General features: G+C 42.7%; 1 protein-coding gene across 2 annotated transcripts; it reads left to right on the forward strand.

The window, feature by feature from the left end:
* The first annotated feature begins 1,899 nt into the window (after positions 1-1,899).
* HNRNPK (heterogeneous nuclear ribonucleoprotein K) lies at positions 1,900-21,883 on the forward strand. Of its 2 annotated transcripts, none has more exons than XM_050912762.1 (16): positions 1,900-1,960; positions 4,465-4,543; positions 4,648-4,727; positions 5,625-5,722; positions 7,124-7,180; positions 8,672-8,715; positions 9,615-9,687; positions 10,177-10,290; positions 11,281-11,409; positions 11,895-12,202; positions 13,167-13,221; positions 16,873-16,923; positions 19,739-19,760; positions 19,838-19,920; positions 20,394-20,563; positions 21,358-21,883. In XM_050912762.1, the coding sequence occupies exons 3-16, from the start codon at positions 4,679-4,681 to the stop codon at positions 21,389-21,391; spliced, it is 1,287 nt and encodes a 428-aa protein (XP_050768719.1). In that variant the 5' UTR covers positions 1,900-1,960; positions 4,465-4,543; positions 4,648-4,678; the 3' UTR covers positions 21,392-21,883. The 2 variants fall into 2 exon arrangements, with proteins under 2 accessions (XP_050768719.1, XP_050768720.1); XM_050912763.1 differs by having other exon boundaries at positions 21,419-21,883.
* Positions 21,884-23,802: the final 1,919 nt, after the last annotated feature.

Consider the following 23,802-nt stretch of genomic DNA (forward strand, 5'->3'; position numbering starts at 1 on the left):
TTGGAAGGGACCTACAACGACCATCTAGTCCAATTGCCTGACCACTTCAGGGCTGACCAAGTTACAGCATGTTATTAAGGGCATTGTCCAAATGCCTCTTTAAACACTGACAGACTTAGGGCATCGACCACCTCTCCAGGAAGCCTGTTCCAGGGTTTCAGCACCCTCTCAGTAAAGAAATGCTTCCTAATGTCAAGTCTGAACCTCCCCTGGCACAGCTTTGAACCATTCCCGTGCGTCCTCTCACTGGATCCCAGGGAGAAGAGATCAGCACCTCCCTCTCCACTTCCCCTCCTCAGGAAGCTGTAGAGAGCAATGAGGTCGCCCCTCAGCCTCTTCCTCTCCAAACTAGACAAACGCAAAGTCCTTAGCCATTCCTCACAGGACATGCCTTCCAGCCCTTCCACCAGCTTTGTTCCCCTCCTCTGGAGGCATTCAAGGACCTTCCCATCCTTCTGAAATTGTGGGGCCCAGAACTGCACACAGTACTCAAGGTGAGGCCGCACCAACGCTGAATACAGTGCGATAATCACCTCTCTTGACCGGCTGGTTATGCTGTGGTTGATGCACCCCGGGATGTGGTTTGCCCTCTTGGCTGCCAGGGCACACTGCTGACTCACATTGAGCCTGCAGTCAACCAGCACCCCCAGATCCCTTTCTGCAGGGCTGCTCTCCAGCCACTCCTCTCCCAGTTTATACTTGTGCCCAGCGTTACTCCGTCCTAGGTGCAGAATCCGGCATTTGTTCTTGTTAAACTTCATGCCATTGATGATTGCCCAATGCTCCAATCTATCTAGATCCCTCTGCAAGGCCTCTTGTCCCTCAAGAGAGTCAACAGCACCTCCCAGTTTGGTATCATCAGCAAACTTGCTAATGGTGCCTTCAACTCCTGCATCCAGATCGTTGATAGAAATATTGAAGAGATATTAGGCTGCCTGTGTCTGGATCATGTTTAACCCCTTAGAATGGATGACCAAGGAGCTCAACTTCCCTACAGAGCACAATGAAAACAAAAATTACCGTAAGAATAGTTAAGAAACACCAGGTTTGGGGTTTCTTGCCACTATAACCTGCAGCGAAGAAAAAACACCCAGCTTCCAAGTTCTCCCCAAAGCTCCACCACTCAGAAGACACCGTGCAGTTACTTAACCAAAGTAAAGCGCCAGCCCGCCACTCGCGCGGCGCTGTCTCCGCGGGCCGGGGCCCTGACGGGCGCCGAGGGAAGGCGAGGGAGTGAGGCGAGGCGGGGCTGGGGGGTCGCACCCCGCAGCCCTTTCCCCCCGCCCCGCCCCCCCTGCCGCTGAGCCACCCGCACTTACCGGGGCGAGCAGGCGGTACCGGCGGGGCGGCCCCGGCTCCCGGCTCCCACCTCCGCGGGTTTGGGCAGAGGGGGGGAAGGAGGCGCGGCCGCTCCCCGCGCGCAGCCCCCCAAAAACCCCAGCAGCCAATAGGAGGCGCGCGTTGCGCGCGGTTTTAAGCATCGCGAGAACCCAGCGCCCGGCCTCCCCCTCCCCCCCCCCCCCGCCGGCGCTGAGCAGCGAGCACAAGGCGGGGACTTCGCAGACGCCATTTTCTCTTCTCACGGCCGAGGTCGCTTTCGCTCTCCTTTGCCGCCCCCCGCTGCCTGCACCTGCTTCCATCGCGGCTCCCACCGGGCAGGTAAAAAGACCAACCGGCCGCGGCGCGGCGGTGCGGGGCGGGTGGCGCTGCCCTCCTCCCGGCGCCGGGCCTGTCTCTCCCGGGCCCTCACGGAGGGCGGGGCGGAGCGGAGCGGGGAAGGGGGGGAGGGCCGCCTACCTGCCCTGACGGGCAGCGGCCTTACCCAATGGGGCGGCGGCGGGCCCGCGCAGGGGGGAGGCGGCGGGGCCAATCGCCTGGTGGCGCTGGTGGATGTGCGCGTTGGCGGTGGGGGCTGCTGCCCTTTCTCTCCCGTACGCGGTGGGGCCGGCGGCGGGCGCAGGTACGCGCAGCCCGCGGCGAGATGGAGCCGGCGAGGAGGGGGCGCTGCGCGCGCCCGGGGGAGGCGGGGGGGGGGCGGAGGCGGACGGGACGGAACGGACGGACGGACACACGGGCCAGGCCGGGCCTTGCTGGGGCCAGCAGAGCTGCTGTCGTGCCCCTCTCGGCGGCGTTGCGTGACACAGCGATGCGGGAGGCCCGCGCCTCCCCTGTCGTGGGGCCTGAACCCCCGGGAGCCGCCGCCGCCGCGGCTCGGGGGCTCCCGCAGGGACGGAGGTGGAATGGGGTGAGCGCTGCGTGGAGAAGGAGGAGGCCGGAGTGTCACCGCTTCAGCTGATGCCGGGGGTAGCCCCTCAGGCGGCTGAGGGCAGTCTGCGGGCCCCGGGGACCCCTCCCGCCCCGAGGGGAAGCCGAGAAGGGTGGCCGCTGTCCCTGCGGGCGGCCCTGGGTCCCGTGGCCCAGCCAGCGTGGCTGCCGGAGGGGCGGTGCGGTGGAGGCCGGCAGCGTTAGCGGGTGCTCTCTAAGGGCGGGGGAGCGGCCGCCGCCGCCTGCCTGCGCCCGCCCTTGGTAACTCTGTGCCCGGGGCGAGTTGTCGAGAATTATGGCGGGCGGAGGGGAGGGCGCTTTCGGCCGCGGCCTGTGCGGAGGCGGCCGCAGGAGGCCGATGGGGGAGCGCCCCGCGTCGCGGCCCGCCGCTTTCGGGGGCGGTCGCGGCGGCGGTGGAGCCTCCTTGGCGGCGAGGCTGCGCTGGGAGTCGGGCCGCCGGGCGCCTCCTTTGTGTCTCCCTGGGCAGAGGGGGTAAATCTCCCTGCGACCGCGTGGTGGTGGTGGCTTTTCCGCTCCTGGCTCCGCCTAGCAGCGGGTAGGCGCCATTACAGCGGCCGCCATTTCTGCTGGTCCCCGCCGACGGGGAGGTGAGGCTGGGGCTGCGGGAGTTATGTAACGCCGCCGCTCCCCCACCCGGCGGCCAGCCGCGGCGGGCGGGCAGCGGCGGCCGTGCCGGCGGCGGGCGGATGGAGGCGCGGCGGGCGCCAGGGCCGCAGAGGGAGAGAGAGGGAGAGGGGCGGGCGGGCAGAGCCGCTGCGCCCTGGAGGGAGCCGGGCTGAGGCGCACCGGCGTTTCCCAGCTCTTGTCTTATGTTTGTGGTAGCTGGTGCCGTCTCCCGCCTTTGTAAAAACATGGCATTAGTCAGTTTAATCCCGCGAGCGCGATTTACCCAGCAAAGCGCGGTCACTGAGAGCGCCTTACGTACACGCGGCTAGGGGAGGTTTGGCTAGGCGGGTAAATACGACTAGGGCAGACTAAGCCCTGAACAGTATATTACAGTTCACTCGGCGCAGCCCTGAAATTCTTGGGATGGTTGGAAATAGAATAACCGGGGTCCGAAAGGGCTATTTAAACCGTGTAAAAATCTGCCTGGCCCCTCCCTACTGTACCCTGCATAACAGTGTTTTGGCAACATCTGGCTGAGATTTCACTATCATTAAATCTGTATGTGTGTCCGTTAGCTCACTTTTAAGTGCCTGGGAAGATCAGCGTTTCCTGGGAAGGCAGTGCCTGCTGCTAGCCTGTACAAGCAGGGCAACAATTACAAATTAACAGCTGGCTGAGAGTATGCTGAAAAAGTTAGGTGCACCTCTTTTTTTTTTTTTTTTTTTTTTTTTCCCCTTTGTGGATATCAGAATGAGTGGCTGCCATTTGCTGAGGCAATGGAAATTAATAAAATACAAGGGGAAAATACATGATTGTGTGTGCTATCTGTAGAAACACAGTTTTGAAGAGACTAAGTTGCAAAATTATTTCTTTTGTCTAGACTTCTCTCTAATGTGACTTACTAGTATTTCAAGATCAACTTAACAAAAGCAGGTCACAAATAACCTATTTCAGAAAATCATAGTGAAGTTCAGATGCTTTTGAGGTTCTTGGCTGTGTGTGTGCAGAGGATTATATATAACTACAGAAGGCAGTATTTTTAAAAGGTTTTTTCCCAGTGTGGCTAGAAGTTGTAATTTGTCTTTTGTTCATCTATTATACTTGAGCGGAAGGCATGCTAAAATGCCTGCTAGTATGTTGGCATAGAATTTATAAAACTAATGCCGGCAATTACCATAATAGGACTTTTTTTTAGTTTAAATTGTTTAGAACTCAACAGCAGGAGCAGATTGACGTAGTGTCCTTTAAAAAGTGAATCCAAGGCATGTACCATGTAACGTGGAAAATAGGAGCTGGATGCATGTTCACTTAAAATATCTGAAAATAATTTTTAGTAAATGTGGTTACTTAAAACTAGCATGTGCCCAAAAACTACAGACAGTAATTGTTTATCTGTAAGTTTACAGGCTTGTCTTTTATCTCCCCTTAGTGGTGTGTTTGGCCTGGGTATGCTTTCTCTTTTATAAAGAACAACTTTGCAGCAAAAACTCAGGTCAAACCTCTGGTTTTTGGCTGTAGTGAGAATTGGACCTGTAAGTAAGCAGAGTCACAACTGATATGCTGTTTTCATAGGCTCTTGAAGCAATAGGCTGTTGGATTTTGATCCCGCCCAGAATACTTGAGTTTTTCTCTGCAAGGATATATAATAGCGGTAAGTTCTAGAAGCAGGCATTTCTTTTTGCTTTTTCTCTTTAGCACGATGTACAGTTTGCCTTTTCACAAAATAGATGTACCAGCTTTTTTATTCTTCAACAGGTTTTGCCTGCCCACCTAAGAAAAAAAGGCAATGGAGACTGAACAACAGGAAGAAACCTTTACTAACACAGAGACAAATGGTAAATTTTTTAAAGGACTGTTTCTTTTTAGAAAGAACCTCTTTAAATTTCAATGTTTCTAAATATTTTGTAATGCTTTAATTGTATCAAATGTTTGTATCAGCAGTAGTTTCGCATTCTGCATTAAATCTTTTCGTTTTTAATTAGACCGTATCATTACACATGCATTTGAAGCATAAATGCATCATCTTTCTGTTGGCATGTTTTAGACATGGGATAAGTAGCTGAAAGTTATGACTAAGGATTTGAAAATATTTTGTAGTTAAATATTCAGTACTTGTATGGAGAGTGTGAATATGTAAGAATACTACCAGGCAGATCCATTAATTGCATTTTGTTTATTGCAGTTTTTACATGCAGGAGTATAAATATGTGAAATACCTCTGAAGAGCTTCATGAAAAACTTCTTGGGCATAATTAGTGAGGAAGTCAGGGCATTAGTGTTGTTGATTCATGACAATTTTTTCCAAACAGTATTTGAAGGGCTACTTTACTATTATTCCACCAGTATTTCAGTGTTGGACAAACTACATTTGAGCTTTTTGCCTGAAAGGTTTTTCCCAATTGTAAACTATAAATAAATACTAAGTGGGTGATGCTGCACTGCTTTAAACAGCGTGTCATAAATTTCTCACTGGCTGTGTGCAACATTCTCATTTAAACCATAGTTCATAGATTTTAAATAGATTTTCAGTAGTTAATCAATACGTAAGCTGATGAAGTAAAGACCTGTTTCCGTGCTATGGATGCTCAGAGTAGGTGTCAGTAATTAGTGTTGGGCTAATAGGAAAGAATGTGTTAAGAATACAGAGCATAAATGTGGCATGTGTTCCATTTTATTATGACTTAGAAAGTTAAATAAATGTTTGTGTTTCCCCCCTATGGACCTCTCTACAGGCAAACGTCCTGCAGAAGATATGGAGGAAGAGCAGGCCTTCAAAAGATCTCGGAACACAGATGAGATGGTTGAATTACGCATCCTGCTTCAGAGCAAAGTATGCTTTTTCATTTTTACTGGTTTTGCTTATAGCATTGCTCAAGACAGTGGTGACGAAGTGTATGTTGGGATATATGTTTAGAAAGAATATGTATTTTATTTAATATGAGATGACTTATTAGGAATAATTTGAAGTGTGTGTGAATGGTAGTAAAAGTGTATTGCGATGGAATTATCTTCAGTAGTTCTTTTAAAGGGTAAGTCCTTAAGGATCAGTAGTTATTTTTAAAAGATGTACTTGCGGAAAAAATAGAGCAATAGAAATTATAAGGTGTTTTTACATTTGAGTGGAAGGTTGTTATTTTGAGGGGAATGACTGTGTATTAGTCTTTGAAAAGGAAGCAGTTTAGAGAATGATCAGCTGGTGATTGTAAATTAAATACAAGAGGTAAGACGAGAACTTCCTTAGGATTTTAGTAACTCTCTCAAACAGGTCTACTAAACTTGTTGAAATATATCAACAGGAAGAAATGTGGGAGTAATGCTGCAGGGATTGCAATGGTTTTGTTGACAAGTGTAAATAGTTACAGTAAAGTTGCTATGTATGAATTTCCTCTGGTGTTTCCAGTTGTTACAGATGATTTGTACTTCCTGAAGTATCTCAGTCTTTTTTGTTGACATAGGGGATGTTACCTTAGCTCTACATGGCATTTCCGACCAATAGTCAAGTTACATGGGGTACTGCGAAATGTTTGGCATGCTGTTAGCATCATGTATAATCTGTGTAATAAAAGCAATACTTTTGCATGTAATCCTTGAAATGACCTGGTAAAAATATAGTTTTGCAATTACTCTTCTTGACTATGTGCCTGTTTATTCCTATTGATGTTAGAAACTTCAAGTTAGTGGCTGTTAACATTGGCTTTAACCTTTTTCAGAATATACTGCTCTGAGAAATGAGTTAAATTACAGAGGTATAAACCAAAACTAGCACTTGAAATTTTCAATAAATGTTTGGAGTGCGAAAGTGGAATTTGCAAACACATTCCTTTTAAAAAAAAAAATTCAGAAAAAAAGCTGATCAAATAGATTAGGGAAATCATTGACCTGCTTTACATTCATACAGTATATTTTTTTGAGCGCTATGGTCTGTGAGATTGCTTTAACACAGGCAGAATTGCCTAGAAACTTCCATTTGGAATTGAAATATTAGTTGCAAAACTGAATATCCTTGTCTTTCCTTAATTCAGTGGTAGGAGCTGTTGGTCATTTTTTCCATGGACAAACTATATCAGTTTGTTTCAATTTGATTTGAACCTTTCAAAAGCAGTGCCCGCCTGCCCCCACCCCCCAGGCCAACAGGGTAATGCAAAAATAGATTTACCATTCTTAGTCTTGAATTCAAAAATGTAGTCTGTGCTGTGTTGGCATAACTTAACTTCTAAAAACTATTTTCCAGAATGCTGGAGCAGTGATTGGAAAAGGTGGCAAAAATATTAAGGCACTTCGTACAGACGTGAGTATATATGAGTTTGAACTAATTTAACACCAATTCTTTCAGAGCACTACATCGAAAGCTTGATTGCGTGCTTTTCTAGAAATGGGAGCAATTCAACTCTAGACATCAATAGTCTAGTTACAAGCCATTCGTATTGATCGTTAGAGTAGATAACTTAGTTCTTCAATTTCTACTGTAATTAAAGCCCAGCTTGACTCATGGGAGGAGAGGTTTATATTAAATCTCTTCACTTCTGAATAGGATTCCACTAAATTACACACTTAAGTGAGTTAACATCCTAATTAGAAATATTGACAAAGCTTAAAACCCTTAATTGTACCATTTCCCATATGTGTGAATCAATTACAGGACTTCTGAAACCGTTGCAGGTGGCTGGCTTAACCCAGTGATAGAAGAATTCTTTAACTTCCTTTAAAAAAGCAAACAAACAAAATGGTCCATCTGTTCTTTAACAGCTTGCACATCAAGTACAAAAGCATTAATGTTAAGGTTGCTTGATTTAAATATGGGTATAGAACAGGAAAGGAACATTCTGTTCTGTTACGTGGGAGCATTTTTAAATGGTCATGACTTACTTGCCTATTCACATTTTACAGTGAGTTGACTCTTGTGATTAGACACATGCTCAGTATTAATGTTGTGTATTTATAAAACTTGGCAACGCTTCTTAAATTCCATTTGTTTACACTCCTGTACTTAACATCAGCTACAATTTCAACAGTTTTTCCGATCAAGACTCTGTTCAACGCAAGATTTGGCAATATATCATTACAAATCAGTTCCAACTAAGTTCATAAACTACCACAACTAGAATTGAGGTTTAAGTTGAAATGGTCAGGAATCATACATATGCTCACTAACTTTGGCAGCTAGTTGGTTTTTTTTAGGATGTTTTTTTGTGTTTTTTTTTTTGTTTGTTTTTTTAAGTAAATCAATATGTCACCTAAGTCCAGATAATTTAGATCGGTCTGGAAAACTTAACTTTCCCGATTTTCCCAAGGTTCTAGTAATATCGATCTCGACAGGTTTTGTGTCTACCCTCATGAGCCAGCCTGCTACTGACACATCATATGTTAAAAGTAAAAAGTAGTTCAGTCAGACCAAGTGACTCATTTTTAAGGTCCATACTGTTAAGCCACAGTCGGTGTAGCAATCCGTTATTGTGTTAGTCTTCAGAACAACTTAAGCTTGTTTCATTAATTGAGAGTAATGAGTATAGTTTGTATTAAATTAAAATTTATTGCTTTTCCCCCTTTTCCCTCTCCTTGTTTTTTTGGCCATATATCTCCGTTGCCCATGTACTGGATCGACTTGCCCCTGCGTTGCCCACCATGACGTTGGCCCATCCGCCCCTGAACGCCCATGTGAAAACCCTGGTTGGCTATGCCCAAAAATGTGCTCGTTGCCAAACGGGTACCATACTTGACAACTTCCGATTGAATACCCATGCCCAATGCCAACATCCACGAACGCCAATGACCAATGCAGTACAATGCCAGTGTTTCAGTCCCAGACAGCAGTGGCCCCGAGCGGTATGTCCCAACAGTTTATGCCTCACTGCCTGATTAGAAAGAGAGAAATGTATTTTATTACCTGCCTTTGATATAATTAAATAGTATCCCCTTATAGACGGTGTATTGTTTTTTTTTTCAAGTTTTCTGTCTTATTTTCCCCATTAAGTCTTTTTGTCACTGAACTTTTACGTGAGTTGCCCACCCAAACAATCCACTAATTTTATTTCAATGGAAGGAGCACAGCTTCAAGTGTTGCATATTTGCTGCATTGTAAATCAAATTGTTTCAAAATAGTCTCTCGCTCTGTCTTTGTGGCCCACCTTGCTCCCCTCAACATTGCCTGTTCATAATTATTTCTGATGAAATGCTAACTCTGGTTCACTTTCCTTCACTTCTCATTTGTTTTGTCTTTTTTTTGTCTTGCATTTGTATTTGTTTTCTTGGAGAGCCCATTAGTAATCTGATTTCTAACTGGTCTCATAACCTTACTCCAGATACAATGTTCACCACTTGCATATCCCCACTTTTTCTAAGAGAAGGTGTGCCAGTTTTACCAATGTAATAGCGAGGGTATCCTAAATTAGTGGTGGCGGGGAACATGAATATTCACTTCTACTTTCAGTTCTGCGTCAATTTCTTGCCCACTTAATCTGAGCCCTTCCAAAAGCCCATTCTGTCTTTCTTTCTCTCTCTCTGCAAGACCTACCTAATCTTAAATTTATCATGCATATATATTGGGCATAAACAAAGATGCATGTGTTGTAAATTGAGCGAACAGGTTTACTTTAAATGGGGAATATTAATTGTAAGCTCTTCTGTGTAGTAAATCTTGTTAGAATTTTGTGTATGATGATGAAAAAAATTTACTTTTTCTTTTCCACCTTCTCCATATTGTCTGGCATTATGGCCTCCAACAGCATCTTGAGTATCAGTGCAGATATAGAGACAATTGGAGAAATCTTGAAGAAGATTATCCCTACTTTAGAAGAGGTATGTCTCTTAACGTTTGTTTCTTTTTAGACGTAGAAGATTAGCTTTTGAAACAAGATGGTTCTAGATGATTTGCCTCTTTAAATACAGGAAATTAGAAAACAAAAAAAAGCCTTTTAAAGAAGGGTTATGGCTCTCAAACTACATGTTGGCATTTTTTTGGTAGAGGACAGAGGCAGTCACTGAAGTAGTTGCATTGTAACTTGTATCCTGTGTTGGCTTTGTAAGTAAGAATGTTGCACTGTTAGATATCTTCTTAAATCTTTGTAGAAAGTTGTGCAATGTAATGTAATAAAGAAAACTGATTTGACATCAGTTTATGTTGGGGTGAGGTGCTTAAATAGTTGTAATCCTATCAAAGCAAATACAGGATTACAATTCAGCAATAAATCAGGTCATACCATTGTGTTTGGAGAAGAAAGCCCACATATTTTAAATTTTTATGTGACTAATATTTTGTTCTTTTCCTTGTATGCATCTTTCTTACAGTATCAACACTACAAAGGCAGTGACTTTGACTGCGAATTAAGACTTCTCATTCACCAAAGTTTGGCAGGAGGAATTATTGGTGTCAAGGGTGCTAAAATTAAAGAACTCAGAGAGGTACTTGTTTCCTGTTCTTCTGAGATTCGGGTTTTGTTCAGTAAGCAACTTAGTGTTTTGTGTTCATAAGGGGCAAGTGTAAGTATCTTCTGTGCAGTAATTCCTTCAGAACGTACTGCATACATTGTTTCAATGTTCTGAGATGGATCTGTGAGTTGCAACTTTCTTGCAAATCCTCGAAGGCAAAGTCGTCGTTGGCGATAGACCCTAGGATGTCTTATCAAGCTTCTAAGCAGTGTTTGTCATAATGTTTTTAAAGAAAGGATTTTTTTTTTAATGGCATTCATCACTCCTTCTAGAACAAACTGCTGCATAGACTACATCTATTCATGTGGTTAGACATGCAAAATGGTTTAGGGTGAACGCATCGCCACGAACTCTTATGATGATAATTCAATAGATGTCTGAATAGTACTGTAAAAGGGCTTTATTTTTATAAATTATTTTTTATTCTACCTCCTGGAAGACCAAAAAGCTAATGGTCTCTGTGAAATTAAAACATCTCTGGTTTCTGTCCTTTCTTGGCATTGTGTCAGAGGCAATTTCAGGTCAGTTCAGGTATAAGCTGATACCTGTTTGCATGGGTTGAGAAAGGGAAGAATACTAGACATAATCCTGGCAACATCGCTGTCTTGCATCCAAAGTATGTTTTCTTGACATGTGAAGGTTAATACGACCTGCAAGCTCGCAATGGATATGTGATCCTTTTGCTAGTATTTCATTAAATGATGGTGTAGATGAGCCATAATTGAAAGAGGAGAAAATTGAACTTTTTTCCTCTTCATACAAAACCGTGTCAGCTCAGATCTTAAAAAAAATGTAATCTTAAAATTAAATTTGTTGTGAGAACTCAGAAGCAAGTATGCACTTAAAATGGCTGGGAATTTAATTCTCTTTTGGATTGTTTCTTTAAAAATGTTGTAATGGGTCTATAAAATTGTTTAAAATACTCATATTAGACAATCTTGCAATTTTCTTTTTCTTTAACAGAACACTCAGACCACCATTAAGCTCTTCCAAGAGTGTTGTCCTCATTCCACTGACAGAGTGGTGCTTATTGGTGGAAAACCTGATAGAGTCGTTGAATGTATCAAGATTATCTTGGATCTTATCTCTGAGGTAACGTCTATTAAATTTATTTTATTCCTTCCTTGGCATTCATGAATGTTAGGGATCATTTGGATGAAAAACTCTGTTTCTATTTTGAATTCAGTACCTCCTACTTTTCCAGTAACAGTGACTGACTTACCACCTTTTGAAACTATTTCCATTTTCGAGAATGGAGGTGCACCTTATGGGGGAGGGAAGCAATTTTTGGTACTAGTGGGCCATTATTCATGCTTTGCATATCATTAAGATGCAAAAATTGAAGAGGAAGGGAGACAAAATTTACTTGCCACTGATAAGTAACAGCAATTTCTCTATCATAGTTAAGTTCACAGGAATCTCATCACCATCTCCTCCTTTGTTACCAGCATTGTGAAATCAAGAACATGTTCCAAATGCATAAATTCATATTTATAAATCTAATATATCAATTAAATATGCCAATTGTAATAGTCCTAACTGGGTTGGGGGGGATTGTTTTTTTGTTTTTATTTTAGTCTCCAATTAAAGGACGGGCCCAGCCTTATGATCCCAATTTCTATGATGAAACATATGACTATGGTGGCTTCACAATGATGTTTGATGATAGAAGGGGACGTCCAGTAGGCTTTCCGATGCGTGGAAGAGGAGGTTTTGATCGAATGCCCCCTGGTCGTGGTGGACGACCTATGCCTCCATCGAGAAGAGATTATGATGATATGAGCCCTCGCAGAGGACCTCCACCGCCTCCACCAGGTCGTGGTGGTAGAGGTGGCAGCAGAGCTCGTAATCTTCCTCTTCCTCCTCCACCACCTCCTCGTGGCGGGTGAGTTGTTGCATAAATGCATTATTGTCCTGGTTTCAGCTGGGATAGAGTTAATTTTCTTCTTAGTAGCTGGTACAGTGCTGTGTTTTGGATTTAGTGTGAAAATAATGTTGATAACACACTGATGTTTTAGTTGTTGCTAAGTAGTGCTTATCTTAAGCCAAGGATTTTTCAGTTTCCCATGCTCTGCCAGCAAGCAGGTGTGCAAGAAGCTGGGAAGGAGCGTAGCCAGGACAGCTGACCTGAACTAGCCAAAGGGATATTCCATACCATAGAACATCACGCTTAGTATATAAATGGGGGGGAGTTGGCTGGGAGGGGTGGATTGCTGCTCTGGCATCAGTCAGCGAGTGGTGAGCAATTGCATTGTGCATCACTGTTCTTTTCCCTTTTTTTTTTCTTTTTTTTTCTTTTTTTTGTCGCCTTTTGTTATATTCCTTTTCATTACAATTATTATTATAATTATAGTATTTCATTAATATTTTTAGTATTATATTTTACTTTAGTTATTAAACTGCTCTTATCTCAACCCACAAGTTTTACCTTTTTTTCCCAGTCCTCCTCCCCATCCCACTGGGAGCGGGCGAGGAGTGAGGGAGCGGCTGCGTGGTGCTTAGCTGCTGGCTGGGGTTAAACCACGACAATTACACAAAACTCACGTTGTGTACAATCTCCTGAGTCATGTTCCAGTGTTTTTTCTACACTTCCATGTTGGTAGTGATTATGCAGGATTGAGTGTGTATTAGACGAGAGTATTTTGAAAAGTACTGGAATTTAATTATTTGCTGTACTGTAGTAATCTACCAGGACTATAGTCAGTAGTTCTGAAAACTTATGTCATTTAGTACATGGCTAGAGTAGTCTGAAATGAAGTTGTGTGTGAACCATGAATGTGAAATTTTGAATTAGAATAGATAAACTAATTTATAACACAATTCATGTGCTGCTGCTTTTTTCATTTTAGAGATCTTATGTCCTATGACCGAAGGGGCAGACCGGGAGACCGTTATGATGGCATGGTATGAGTTTAAAATTTGCCTTGTTCTGTTGCATAAGCACAGTTAGCATGCTGACTGCCTGAAGATACTGTTGCTGAATATGTGCATGGTTCTGATGATACAACCAAAATGTTTTGTCCATACAAATGGTCCCTCCTGTGGAGGAATGTTTGGGGTGTAAGTGGTATCTGAGATGTCATCTGTGTTCGTTCCTTCCTCTCTGCCATCAAAAATGATAGAGAAAGTTTGACTGTGCTCTGCCCTGCAGGTTTTCTTGCACTGAGTATCTTGTAGATCTTTTAATTAGGATGACAGAAATAGGCATTGGTAGGCTTTTCAGATAAAGAAAACACGTCAGAACAACATTCTTTGAAATGCTTTGATTCATACAAGCATTCTTAACACTAACGTTGAAAACATGAGTACAGATAGAATAATACAGATTATAGAATACTATCTGTGAAGGGCTCTAGTTGATCTGAAAGGTGACTGCTCTTTTGAATCAATTCTTGTCTATTTGCTCATTTCTACATCTGCAGAAAATCCACTGTAATTCCAAATGTTTTGGAGCTAGGGCCACTGCTAATTTGAATCCTAAATTAAATTAGGTACATTCAACCTTATTAATGCTAATACTTGCTGAGGAAAAAAGTATCTCATAGTATATGGAAGCTTAAAAAAAGGCTTAAAGATATCCTTCCATGTTGTATTCTGAAATGCAACTTCCTGGCAGTCATCTGCTGTTGTACTAGATTTCTCTTTCCTGGGAAGAGAAATCATATGTATCAGGGAGGTCGATCTCTATAGTAACAATCTTCTTTTCTCCTCTGGCTTTGTTTGGCACCTTCTTTAAGATGACAGGTGAAACAAGTTGGGTTTTTGTTTGTTTGTTTTGTTTTTTGCTTTTAAATGAATGGAAGAGAAAGGAGTGGAGAAGAGCTATGAAATGGGCTACCTAAATGGGCTTTACACATTTCCTCCTTCTTGGGAGTAAGAGTTACTGGAAGTACATATTGCAAGAATGTCACATGCTTACTAGAATATTAAAAGGAAAGTGTTACCCACACTACTCTACATATTAAGAAACTGGAAGAATTGAGAAGTACACCTCCAAGATTCCTTATTTGTATTTACATGTTTTCAAAGCGCAGTTTTTGTGTTCTTTTATTTGGAGCTAATAAAGCCAGTGCTAGAGCATATAAACTGAGCAGTCTGCCCTTCTTTGGGTATCTGGTTGAGCAGTCTTACTTAACTTGACTGTTGGGCAGTAGTGTGTTCTATTTTTATTCCATTCCAGCTAGAATAGAAAATATGTTTTGACTTCTGTTTAGCTTAACTTTTGTCAAGTTGACCTTTGCTTTCTTGACGCGAGTTTCTACAAGTAAGTGGAATCATCCCTGTTCATTTTTTTGTTCCAAAAAGCAATTTTATTTCCTCTTCACAGTGAAGCTGCTCATGGCTTTGGCTCCTTTATGACCAAGTATCATAGCCTGGTTAAAGTGAGGACTGCTTCCCAACAAAGACTGTATTTCATTTCTAGTTTTAGTTAATCATGATCCTAGTATCCTAAACTGTGTAAGCAGATAAGTCTTCACGTGGATTGTGAGGCTGGAGCTGGAAATGTCATGCCAGAAATGTAAGGTCTTCTGTGCTACCCTTTGTTTCATATAGAAACCACTCTCTAGCAAAACATTTAAACTAGAGTAAACCAACTTCATTGTGGTTTGTGTACGAAGTAATGCATGGGGAAGGCTGCTCTGAGAGCAGAAGTGATCTTTCACATAGATTCTATTTTATATAGGTGCAATAAAAGGCAAGAATAGATGCTTTTCTCAGATGAACATCTCGAAAATCATGGAAATGTTGAACGTACAGAAATATTTTTTTCTTTTTTGGCCAGTTCTCTTTTCCACTAAAGCCAGAAAGATTGAGTAGTTCAGGACCTTTAAAACTGGATGCTGAACTGTGAATTTTATGGAATTCCAGAGATATGACAGTATTGACAGCCTTGTAAATGCTGAGATGAGAAAAACCCATTTTGATTTTAAAAGATAGTCACCCACTTAAGACGATACTTGTCTGTTAGCCTGGCTTACAGTTGTAGTTTAACTATGCACTGCTGTTGAAAGAGTTCATTTGGTTTGTAATCTCTGTTCTGAAGCTTTTTCCTGAAGGACGGACTTGTATTTTCTCTGTTAACAGAGCTATATATTTCTCTGTGTAACTACTCCAAATCAAATGACTGTGGACCATATGGGCTATTCTGACAGTTGAAAAAACCGGAATATATTTCTAGTGTTTCTTTTTTAACACCCTCATCCTCAGGAGTCTTTCAGATACATAAATGCACACAGATACTAGTGGGAGGGGTAGAAAATAAAGTGGACAAGCATATAAAGTCATTTTATCCCCTCACCTCTCTTTTTAATTAACTGATCAGGTACTAAAATTTTCAAAGGACTAAAAATTTTAAGATCTGAGTTAATACAGACTTAAATCAGAATGTCTCCTGTTAAGTGGACTGTCTCTTCACAGACTTCTGTGTCTTCAGACTTCTAATGTGCTTTTGCTCCTTCAAATGCTTCCTAGTTCTTGATCTTTTTTTAACTTACATATGTATGTGTACATACACGTGTCTTGACATATAAACACTTGAATAAAGGCACATACACTTAAAAAAATACAAAACATTCATGTTTGAGATGTGACATTAACAAGAATGTAAAAAATCAGTAAAGCAAGAATGTATGACAACTCTTGTATTTATCCATGCAGATTCTGGAAGAAAGTAGCAAAATTTCACTCTCCTAGGTCACTCTGTTAAAAAAACAGAGAAAATGATGATAAAAGAATTTGACATCAGTTAGGACTACATGCATTTTCTTTTCATTAGATGTAGAAGTTAAGCTCTTTGCCTTATCCAGCCAGTGTGTCATCTGGTTTCTGTTCTAGTACCAGTAGTCACTAGCACAAATGAGTCTGTAGAGTAGAATATTCTGTTACGTATGTTAAGATACTCTGTTTGAGAAGCTGGTTTTAGAGTGCACAAATGAACACCAATTGCTGAAACTGTAGAATTCTGAAAGAAAGAAATGCTATATATCACGTTTTAAAAATATAATTAAATTTCTAATCTAGTTAGGCAGCAGTAGATAGTCTAGTTATTGGCTATATGAAGTACATGGAAATGAACTGGTAGAACATAAGAAGCAGCGTCCTTCCTGCTTGACCTGCTGTTGGCATAGAGATAATCACTGACAGTTACTTGTTTCAGTCTTATTAAATCTTCATTTTCTAATGGATGGCAGAAGTAAAAGATTAAAAGATTTTGATATATAATGGCACTTGAAGGTGTTCTAAAAGAAAAAAAAAAAGCTTGTTCAAGCTTTGCTCTGCCATTAGCTGTCTGACCTTCATTAGAAGAAAAATCTGTTTACACCACAGAAAGAGGGGAAGAAGTGAGTGTGACCACTTACAGTTCCCTCAAAGTGAAATTAAAAGGGAGTGAGTATTGAAAGGTGGTCTAAATCACATAAAGTCTTTGTTGTAGTATAAATGTTTCTCTGTACCAGTATGTATTGTATTTTCTTGCCAAGTTACCTGTAAGTCTGCATAACATGGACTTAATTTAGATTTCTTTCCTCTTTTCCTCCTTTATGTTGTGTCTGGAAGATGATGCAGTGTCATGTGGATGCCTGTGACGACATGCAGCCACCAGAGTTGGTGAGTGTGCTCAACCTTTTTTTGAAAACTGCTTTATTGAACAGGTTAAGTGATAACGGGAATTTCTTGATATTGAGTGTAGTCAGTGGCAGCTTGCACCTACTGAAAATCATAAAGCTGTCCTTCTGACTCAGAATTTATTGGCAGTTTGTTGTAACAGTGTGTCCTGCGCAGGCAGGTAACATTAATAGAAATGTGGAAGTATGCAGCAGCACAGCCAAAAGAGAGGAGCTTTTCTGTACCTCTTTTAGCCTCTTTTACACCCCATTTTCGTGTTTTAAGTAGTAACTTTCTCTATAACTGATGCACTGTAGATGCATGCATTTAGGATATGTATTTTGTATTAACTTAATAATGTTGTGTTTTCTCATATTTCAAACAGCAAATATTATAAGTAGCTTCTTACTCATATTTGTGGATAAACTATTATGCTTTACTTACCAATGTATTTGAAAACGTACCATTTGATCGGATAGATTTTGGGAAGGGAAGTTATGGGATTCATCAGATGTTCATGCTGTCTAGAAGATGGCAAAGTGCTGCCAGATGCTAAACACCAGTTCTTAGCTTACATAAACACAGCAAATATAATTGCTTAACTCATCTGCTGTCAAGTTCAATTGCTGTCCTGTAGTCTGGGGAGGCAGAAATGATCAAGGAAAGGATTGTTCTTTAAAACAGATAGGCCCAAAAAGGGATCCTGTGGCAAATATCATCAGGAATATGTCTGTGTGTATGCAGTATGCTGCTCTCACCAGCCTCTGAATTAAGTCTTAAGCAGAGTCCTTCATTCTCTTGTATGTTGGACTCCACTACAAGCTCTATTATGTTGTATTATAATCTGTATTACTAAGTAATGTGATTACACAATATAGGTTGCTTAGAGACAGAGGATAAGCTCAACTCTTTGGTCTGAGTAGCTTCCATTTTGATCTTCTGAAAAGGCAGCAGGTAAATAGTATTTTGGGAAAAGTTGTTGCATTACAACTTCTGTGAACAAGTAGTTGTGGTTGGTTGAACTTGGCTGGCTGCCAGGTGTCCCCCCCCCCCCAAGCTGCTCTCGCACTCCCCCTCTTCAGCAGGATGAGGGGAGCAAGTAAGATGGGAAAGCTTGTGGCTCAAGATAAAGACAGGGAGATCACTTACTAATCACCATCATGGGCAAAACAGAGTCGACTTGGGGAAGATTCATTTATTGCCACTTAAAAATAGAGTAGCATGGTGAGAAACAAAGAGGAAAACTAAAAACCTTTTCCCCACCCTTCACTTCTTCCCAGGCTCAACTTCACTCCTTCATTCCCTACTCTTCTGCTCTGCCATGAGTGGTGCAGAGGGGATGGAGAACGGCAGGCTGCAGTCAGTTTATCACACTTTGTATCTGTTCCTTCCTCCTCAACACTGTTCCCCTGCTCCAATGTGGGGTCCCTCCCATGGGATACAGTCGTTCACAAACTGCTCAAATGTGGGTGTTTCCAGTGGACAGCAGTTCTTCAAGAACTGCTCTAGCCTGGGGTTCTCTTCATGGGGTGCAGCCCTTCAGGAACAGACTGCTCCAGTGTGGGTCCCCCACAGGCCCTGCCAGGTGCCTGCACCTGTGTGGGCTCTCCACAGGCTGCAGCTTCTTTAAGGGCATGTCTACCTGCTGCCAGCATAGGATCATCCATGGGCTGCAGTGTGGCTATCTGCTCCAGTGTGGTTCTCTCCACGGGCTGCAGGAGAACCTCTCTTCCAGCGCCTGGAGCACCTCTTCCCCCTCCTTCTTCACTGTGGTGTCTGCAGGGTTGTTTCTATCACTTTTTTCCCCTTGCTCACCTCTCACAACTGGTGCACAGTGGGTTTTTTTTACCCTTTCTTAAATGTTATCACAGCGGTGCCACCAGCCTTGTCGATGGTCTCGGCTTTAGGCAGCAGTGGGTCCACTTTGGTGTTGGCTGGAACTGACTGGCCTTGTCTAGCACAGGGGCAGGCCCTGGCCTCTTCTCGCAGAGGCCACCCCAGCAGTCTCACAGAAGCTGAATTCTGGAGAACTGTGCAGTTATTCTCTGCTTCTATAGGAAAGTATAAAAATGGGATCTTGTGCACTTAGAAGGCATTAGATGAAATGAAGCACTTGATGTCAAATACTGGTCTACAAATCGTAAAAATAAAAAGAGGCCAGGAGTGCTTGTTGCAGTGATTTGCACTTGGTATATGGTGGTTTTAGGAGAACAGAAGTAACTCATGTCATGATTATCTGTTCTAAGATACAAAGGATTGTAGCATAGTCTGAATCAAGAGACAAGTTACAGAGCTATTCTTCAGAGCTTTGTTTTTTTTCCTGAAGATGTAGATGAAGGAGGAAGATTGACAGTCATTGGGTCAACTTTTTGTCCCAAAACTGGAGACTCGAGTCTTTCCTGAGCTGTATTAGTAGCTTTAATAAGGCTGTACTCTGATCTTTTCATTTGAATGTTGCTTTAGTCCCAGGGTCAGGAGTAGGTCAGCATCAAGAGCTGTCTACCAGCAGCTGAATTAGTGACACTGCTTGGTAAACTAGTATAGCTGGATCCTTTATGTCATTTTATGCGTTACTCCTAGAGGTTTTGACAGGGCAGGATAAGAGGTTAATGAGATTTCCCCCACACACCCCTTTTGTTTCTGGTCTGCCCTCTCTGCCTCAGTATGCCTTTGATAGCACAACACTGTTGTATTTACAGTAAGGTTGGGGGTTGAGATTTTTGCATAAAATAGGCTCAAAGTTAATATACTTAAGATGAAAATATGTTAATGAAGCATGGCTATTCGCTATTTAAGGGTTTGTCTCTTTCTCTTACAGTTTGAGGGTGGCTCTGGATATGGTAAGTGTTTATATAGAACCTTTACATGTACTTCATTCTGTAGTTATTAAAGGGCTTGATGCATACATTTAAATCAGACTATTCTTATGCAGGGGGGCGTGGCTCATACGGAGATCTTGGTGGACCCATCATCACAACACAAGTGACAATTCCCAAAGATGTAAGTAAAGTTGACTTGCTTTCAACTTGTGTTTTCTCTTAAAAAAAGAAAAAAAAAAGTCACAGCCTTTTCTTACACTATATAAGTAAATCAGAAGTATTTAGGGTGCTCGATAAGTACTTCTAATATAAAACAAGTGTTTCTAAATCACCAAAAGTCTATTCTTTGAGTGTTTGTTTTGTGTCTTCACTTTAGAGACACACTAAACAATTTTAGTCATTGTTAATATTCAGTAATAGAGATGGTCTGTGTAACTTGCGTTTTGCAAATGAGCACCTGGTTCTCCCAGTTTTATCCCACCTGTGTTTATACAATTAATATTGCAGGGGATGTTTTGAGGCTGTAAAGAAGTAAGCTTCCATTGCAACTCTTTAAACTTACGGAAGCTACTCAAACACTGCTGTGATTTTTTTTTTACCTGTTTTTAGAGAGAAAGTTGTATCAGGAAATGAATGCTTTGCTTTCTCCTTTAGTTGGCGGGATCTATTATTGGAAAGGGAGGCCAGAGAATCAAACAAATACGTCATGAATCAGGAGCTTCGATCAAAATCGATGAACCATTAGAAGGCTCAGAAGATCGGATAATAACTATTACGGGAACACAGGACCAGATACAAAACGCACAGTATTTACTGCAGAACAGGCAAGTTAAAGTTTAATGTTGTCCCTACTGTCAATTTTAAACTGACTGACATGTACATGCTAAAGCTGCTCTTCTCTGTGATACAGTTTTTAGAAGGCAGGTTTTAAGTAACTATTTGAACCTAACTTCTCCAGTGGTAGTTCTGCCTTGGTTCTGTTGATTCTGTTCTCCATGCTAATTAAAATGAAGATACTCTCAAAACTAATCTTGCTGGAAGACGCCTTAACCAAGCAGTCCTCTCATTTCTCTGGTGAAAACTGCTGCAAAAAACTACTTGTAATAAATTACATAGAGCCTGTAGAAAATATAGAAGATTTCAGTGGATGTTGGTCTAGTTCTGTGTGGAAGACTAGTGATTTTGTTGTTTTTAGATAACTGAATTGACAACAAATCACAGTCTGCCATATGGCACAGACCATGCCTCTACAGGACAAGTTGAAATCGATTTGGTGCTGTTATGCAGCATTTCACACCTTGCTGACATTACTTTGTCTTTTCTGCCAAATATTAACAGCTTCAGATTTAATTTGCTTAGTTTTGCTTTATTAACATGGCTGTCATAGCAGATTTTAATGTTTTAACTTGAATGTTTGGCTTTAGATTACTAATATTTAAATGTGCCTAAAATATATTAATATACCTGCAATTATTAGCCATTAATCTTTTAAAATTATTTACTTTTAAATGTATTAGGAATTTGTAATTTAATCTGCTCTAAGAATGTCATTGTGAATGTTGATGCAAGATGTATGGTCCATCATTCTAATACATGCTTTTTTCTTTTTCTTTTATAGTGTGAAGCAGTATGCAGATGTTGAAGGATTCTAATGCAAGATTATTTTTTCTTTTTTATAGTGTGAAGCAGTATTCTGGAAAGTTTTTCTAAGACTAGTGAAGAACTGAAGGAGTCCTGCACCCTTTTTTTTTTTTAATCTGCTTCTGTTTAAAAAGCCAACATTCCTCTGCTTCATAGGTGTTCTGCATTTGAGGTGTAGTGGAATCTTTGCTGTCCACCAGATGTAATGTTTTAGTTCCTTACAAATACGTGGGGGGAGGGAAAGGGCGCACGAGACTAACATTGACATTTTGAAGCAGCAGCAGCAGAGAGAGTGAATTTTATTTTTGTTCACTGTTGGTGGTAAATTGTAATGTTTTTTCTGTAATCGTTGTGAACACCCTGCTTTATGTACACTGTGGTTTTCTTAAGGGGGGAAGAATACTGGTAGTCCACATGTCCCTGGCGTCCTTGGAGAGCAGTGTGCAGAATGTAATGCTCCTTTGTAAGAAACATGATTTTTAAATAAATTCAGTGAACCTGTTCTCGGTGGTCATTTTTCTTCAGATACACATAAGGTAATATCTCAAAAAAACCCCACACCCTTTCCCCTCCCCCCCCCAAATGAAAGTTGCTGTTGAGCTTGCTCTTCTGCTTCTTTGATATAGATGGAGTTATGTGGGTTTTTTTGACAAATTAAAGAAACCATGTGAAAACAATGACTCTGCTTTGCTATTTGGGAAAAATTGCAAAAATATTCATGCATATGTTGTGTAAAACTTGACATTTTTGCAAGTGTTTGGCCCTCTCTGCAGTACATATATATATTGGTGACAGTATATAAATAAAGTATTTAAAAACTTTGTGATGTCACTGAGTAAACAGTGGTAAAGTACACCTGGTTATAGACAGCTTGCTTAATGCAGATAACACTGTTAGAAATGACAGTTGCTGTACCATTACTGAATGATTTATAGTTGTTTTCTGAGCTTTCATTTGTACGAGGTAGAAATTCTTATAAATCGGCAAATTGACGGTATCTAACTCTGTAACTTGTTTTTCATTGTATGCAAAACTTAAACTTGGTTTCCCTGTTGTATGTTAAATTCCATAGGAATTATTTGTGAGAAATTAAAAAAATATAAAGCCTCTGGATATCTCATGTAATACCTTGGCATTTGTATTTATAGTTCACAGGTTTTAATTTTACTTCCTGAATAAAAAATTTAAAAATGCAAAGGTGTGTTGCGCATACGGGTGTGATGGGTCCAGACTAAGAGTGGATTCTTTTACTGTGTGTGTTTTGGTTTGGTCTTTTTTTTTTTTCCCTTGGGTTGTAGAACATTTCACTTCACTTTTTTAATGGTGTGGGGTAATTCCTGTCCTGGTATGCAGCTACTCTTAAAATTTAATGGGAAAGGCAAGGAGCTAAGAGGTTATGTGCAAGGCTGACCTCCTTGGCAGAGCTATACTCAATTCTTTGAAGGGAAAAAAAACGGGAAGGAGGGTGGCAGTTGCCTCGGCAGCTACACGTACCTGCAACGCTGGCACTTGCTTGGGAAGGGCTGAGCAGAAGTTAAGAAGGAGAAACCTGCCACCAAGGCAAAATGCCGGTGAACTAAAACACGGGCGCCGAATTTTTCTGTGTGCCTCCAGCGCCCCTATGTGCAGAAGGGTGGGGTTGTGGGTGGTGGTTTGGTTTTGGTGGTGTTTAAATCGGGAGGAAAACTCCACAAGTATCGACATGCAAATGTTTGTTCGCCTTTTTTCTTTTCAATGACGTGGATCTTTTGGAAAACTTCCTTACCGAGAAGTTGAGCACATGCACTGCTCCAGCTGGGCAGGATTTTGGGGGGGGGGGTTCTCAGAACCACCGTCCACGATTTGGGACGCGCCACGGGGCTTCCCGCCGGCCAAGGAGCTCCCGCGGGTTTGGGGTCAGTCCGCATCCTCCCGCGGGTCTCCGCTCTGCCCTCCCTGTCCCACCTCCCCTGCTGCCCCCAAAAGCCGCCCGACCCCGGGGGGGGAGGTAGTGCGGGGGGTGCCGGTAGCGCGCCCGGCCTTACCGTACCCGCAGCTCAGGACCAGCTCCGCCGTGCGGGCTGAACCGGTGTGTCCCACGCGGGGCTCCTCTTTACACGCAGGAGCGGCTGGGTGGGAGGCCCCGGCCGTGAGGGGGGCGTCTTTCTCTACGCCCTGCCGTGCGTCCAGAAGGAGGCGGGCTGCGGGCCGCGGGCCACCGGCGGCGGCCGGGCCGAGGGCCGCGGTTTCAGTAAGTTCGCGCGGGCCGCGGCCGCCGGATGCCCGCCGCGCCGCGCCGCCGCGGCTGCCCCGCGCGCCTGCGCACTGCGCGGCGGCGGCGCGGGGCGGGGCGTGAGGCGCGGCCGAGTCCCCGGCGGCGGTAAGTGGGGAGCGGGGCGGCCGTGGCGCTTGGCGCCGCTCCGGAGCGGGGGCGGGCTGCGGG

Source organism: Gymnogyps californianus, chromosome Z, assembly GCF_018139145.2.
Source record: "Gymnogyps californianus isolate 813 chromosome Z, ASM1813914v2, whole genome shotgun sequence".
Classification (NCBI taxonomy): Eukaryota; Metazoa; Chordata; class Aves; order Accipitriformes; family Cathartidae; genus Gymnogyps; species Gymnogyps californianus.

Excerpts from the sequence above, each read along its gene's own strand:
- HNRNPK (XM_050912762.1), top strand. The coding sequence starts at position 4,679 with ATGGAGACTGAACAACAGGAAGAAACCTTTACTAACACAGAGACAAAT. Across the intron at positions 5,723-7,123 it reads GCATCCTGCTTCAGAGCAAA|AATGCTGGAGCAGTGATTGG; the intron begins GTATGCTTTTTC and ends ACTATTTTCCAG. Across the intron at positions 12,203-13,166 it reads CCACCACCTCCTCGTGGCGG|AGATCTTATGTCCTATGACC; the intron begins GTGAGTTGTTGC and ends TTTTCATTTTAG.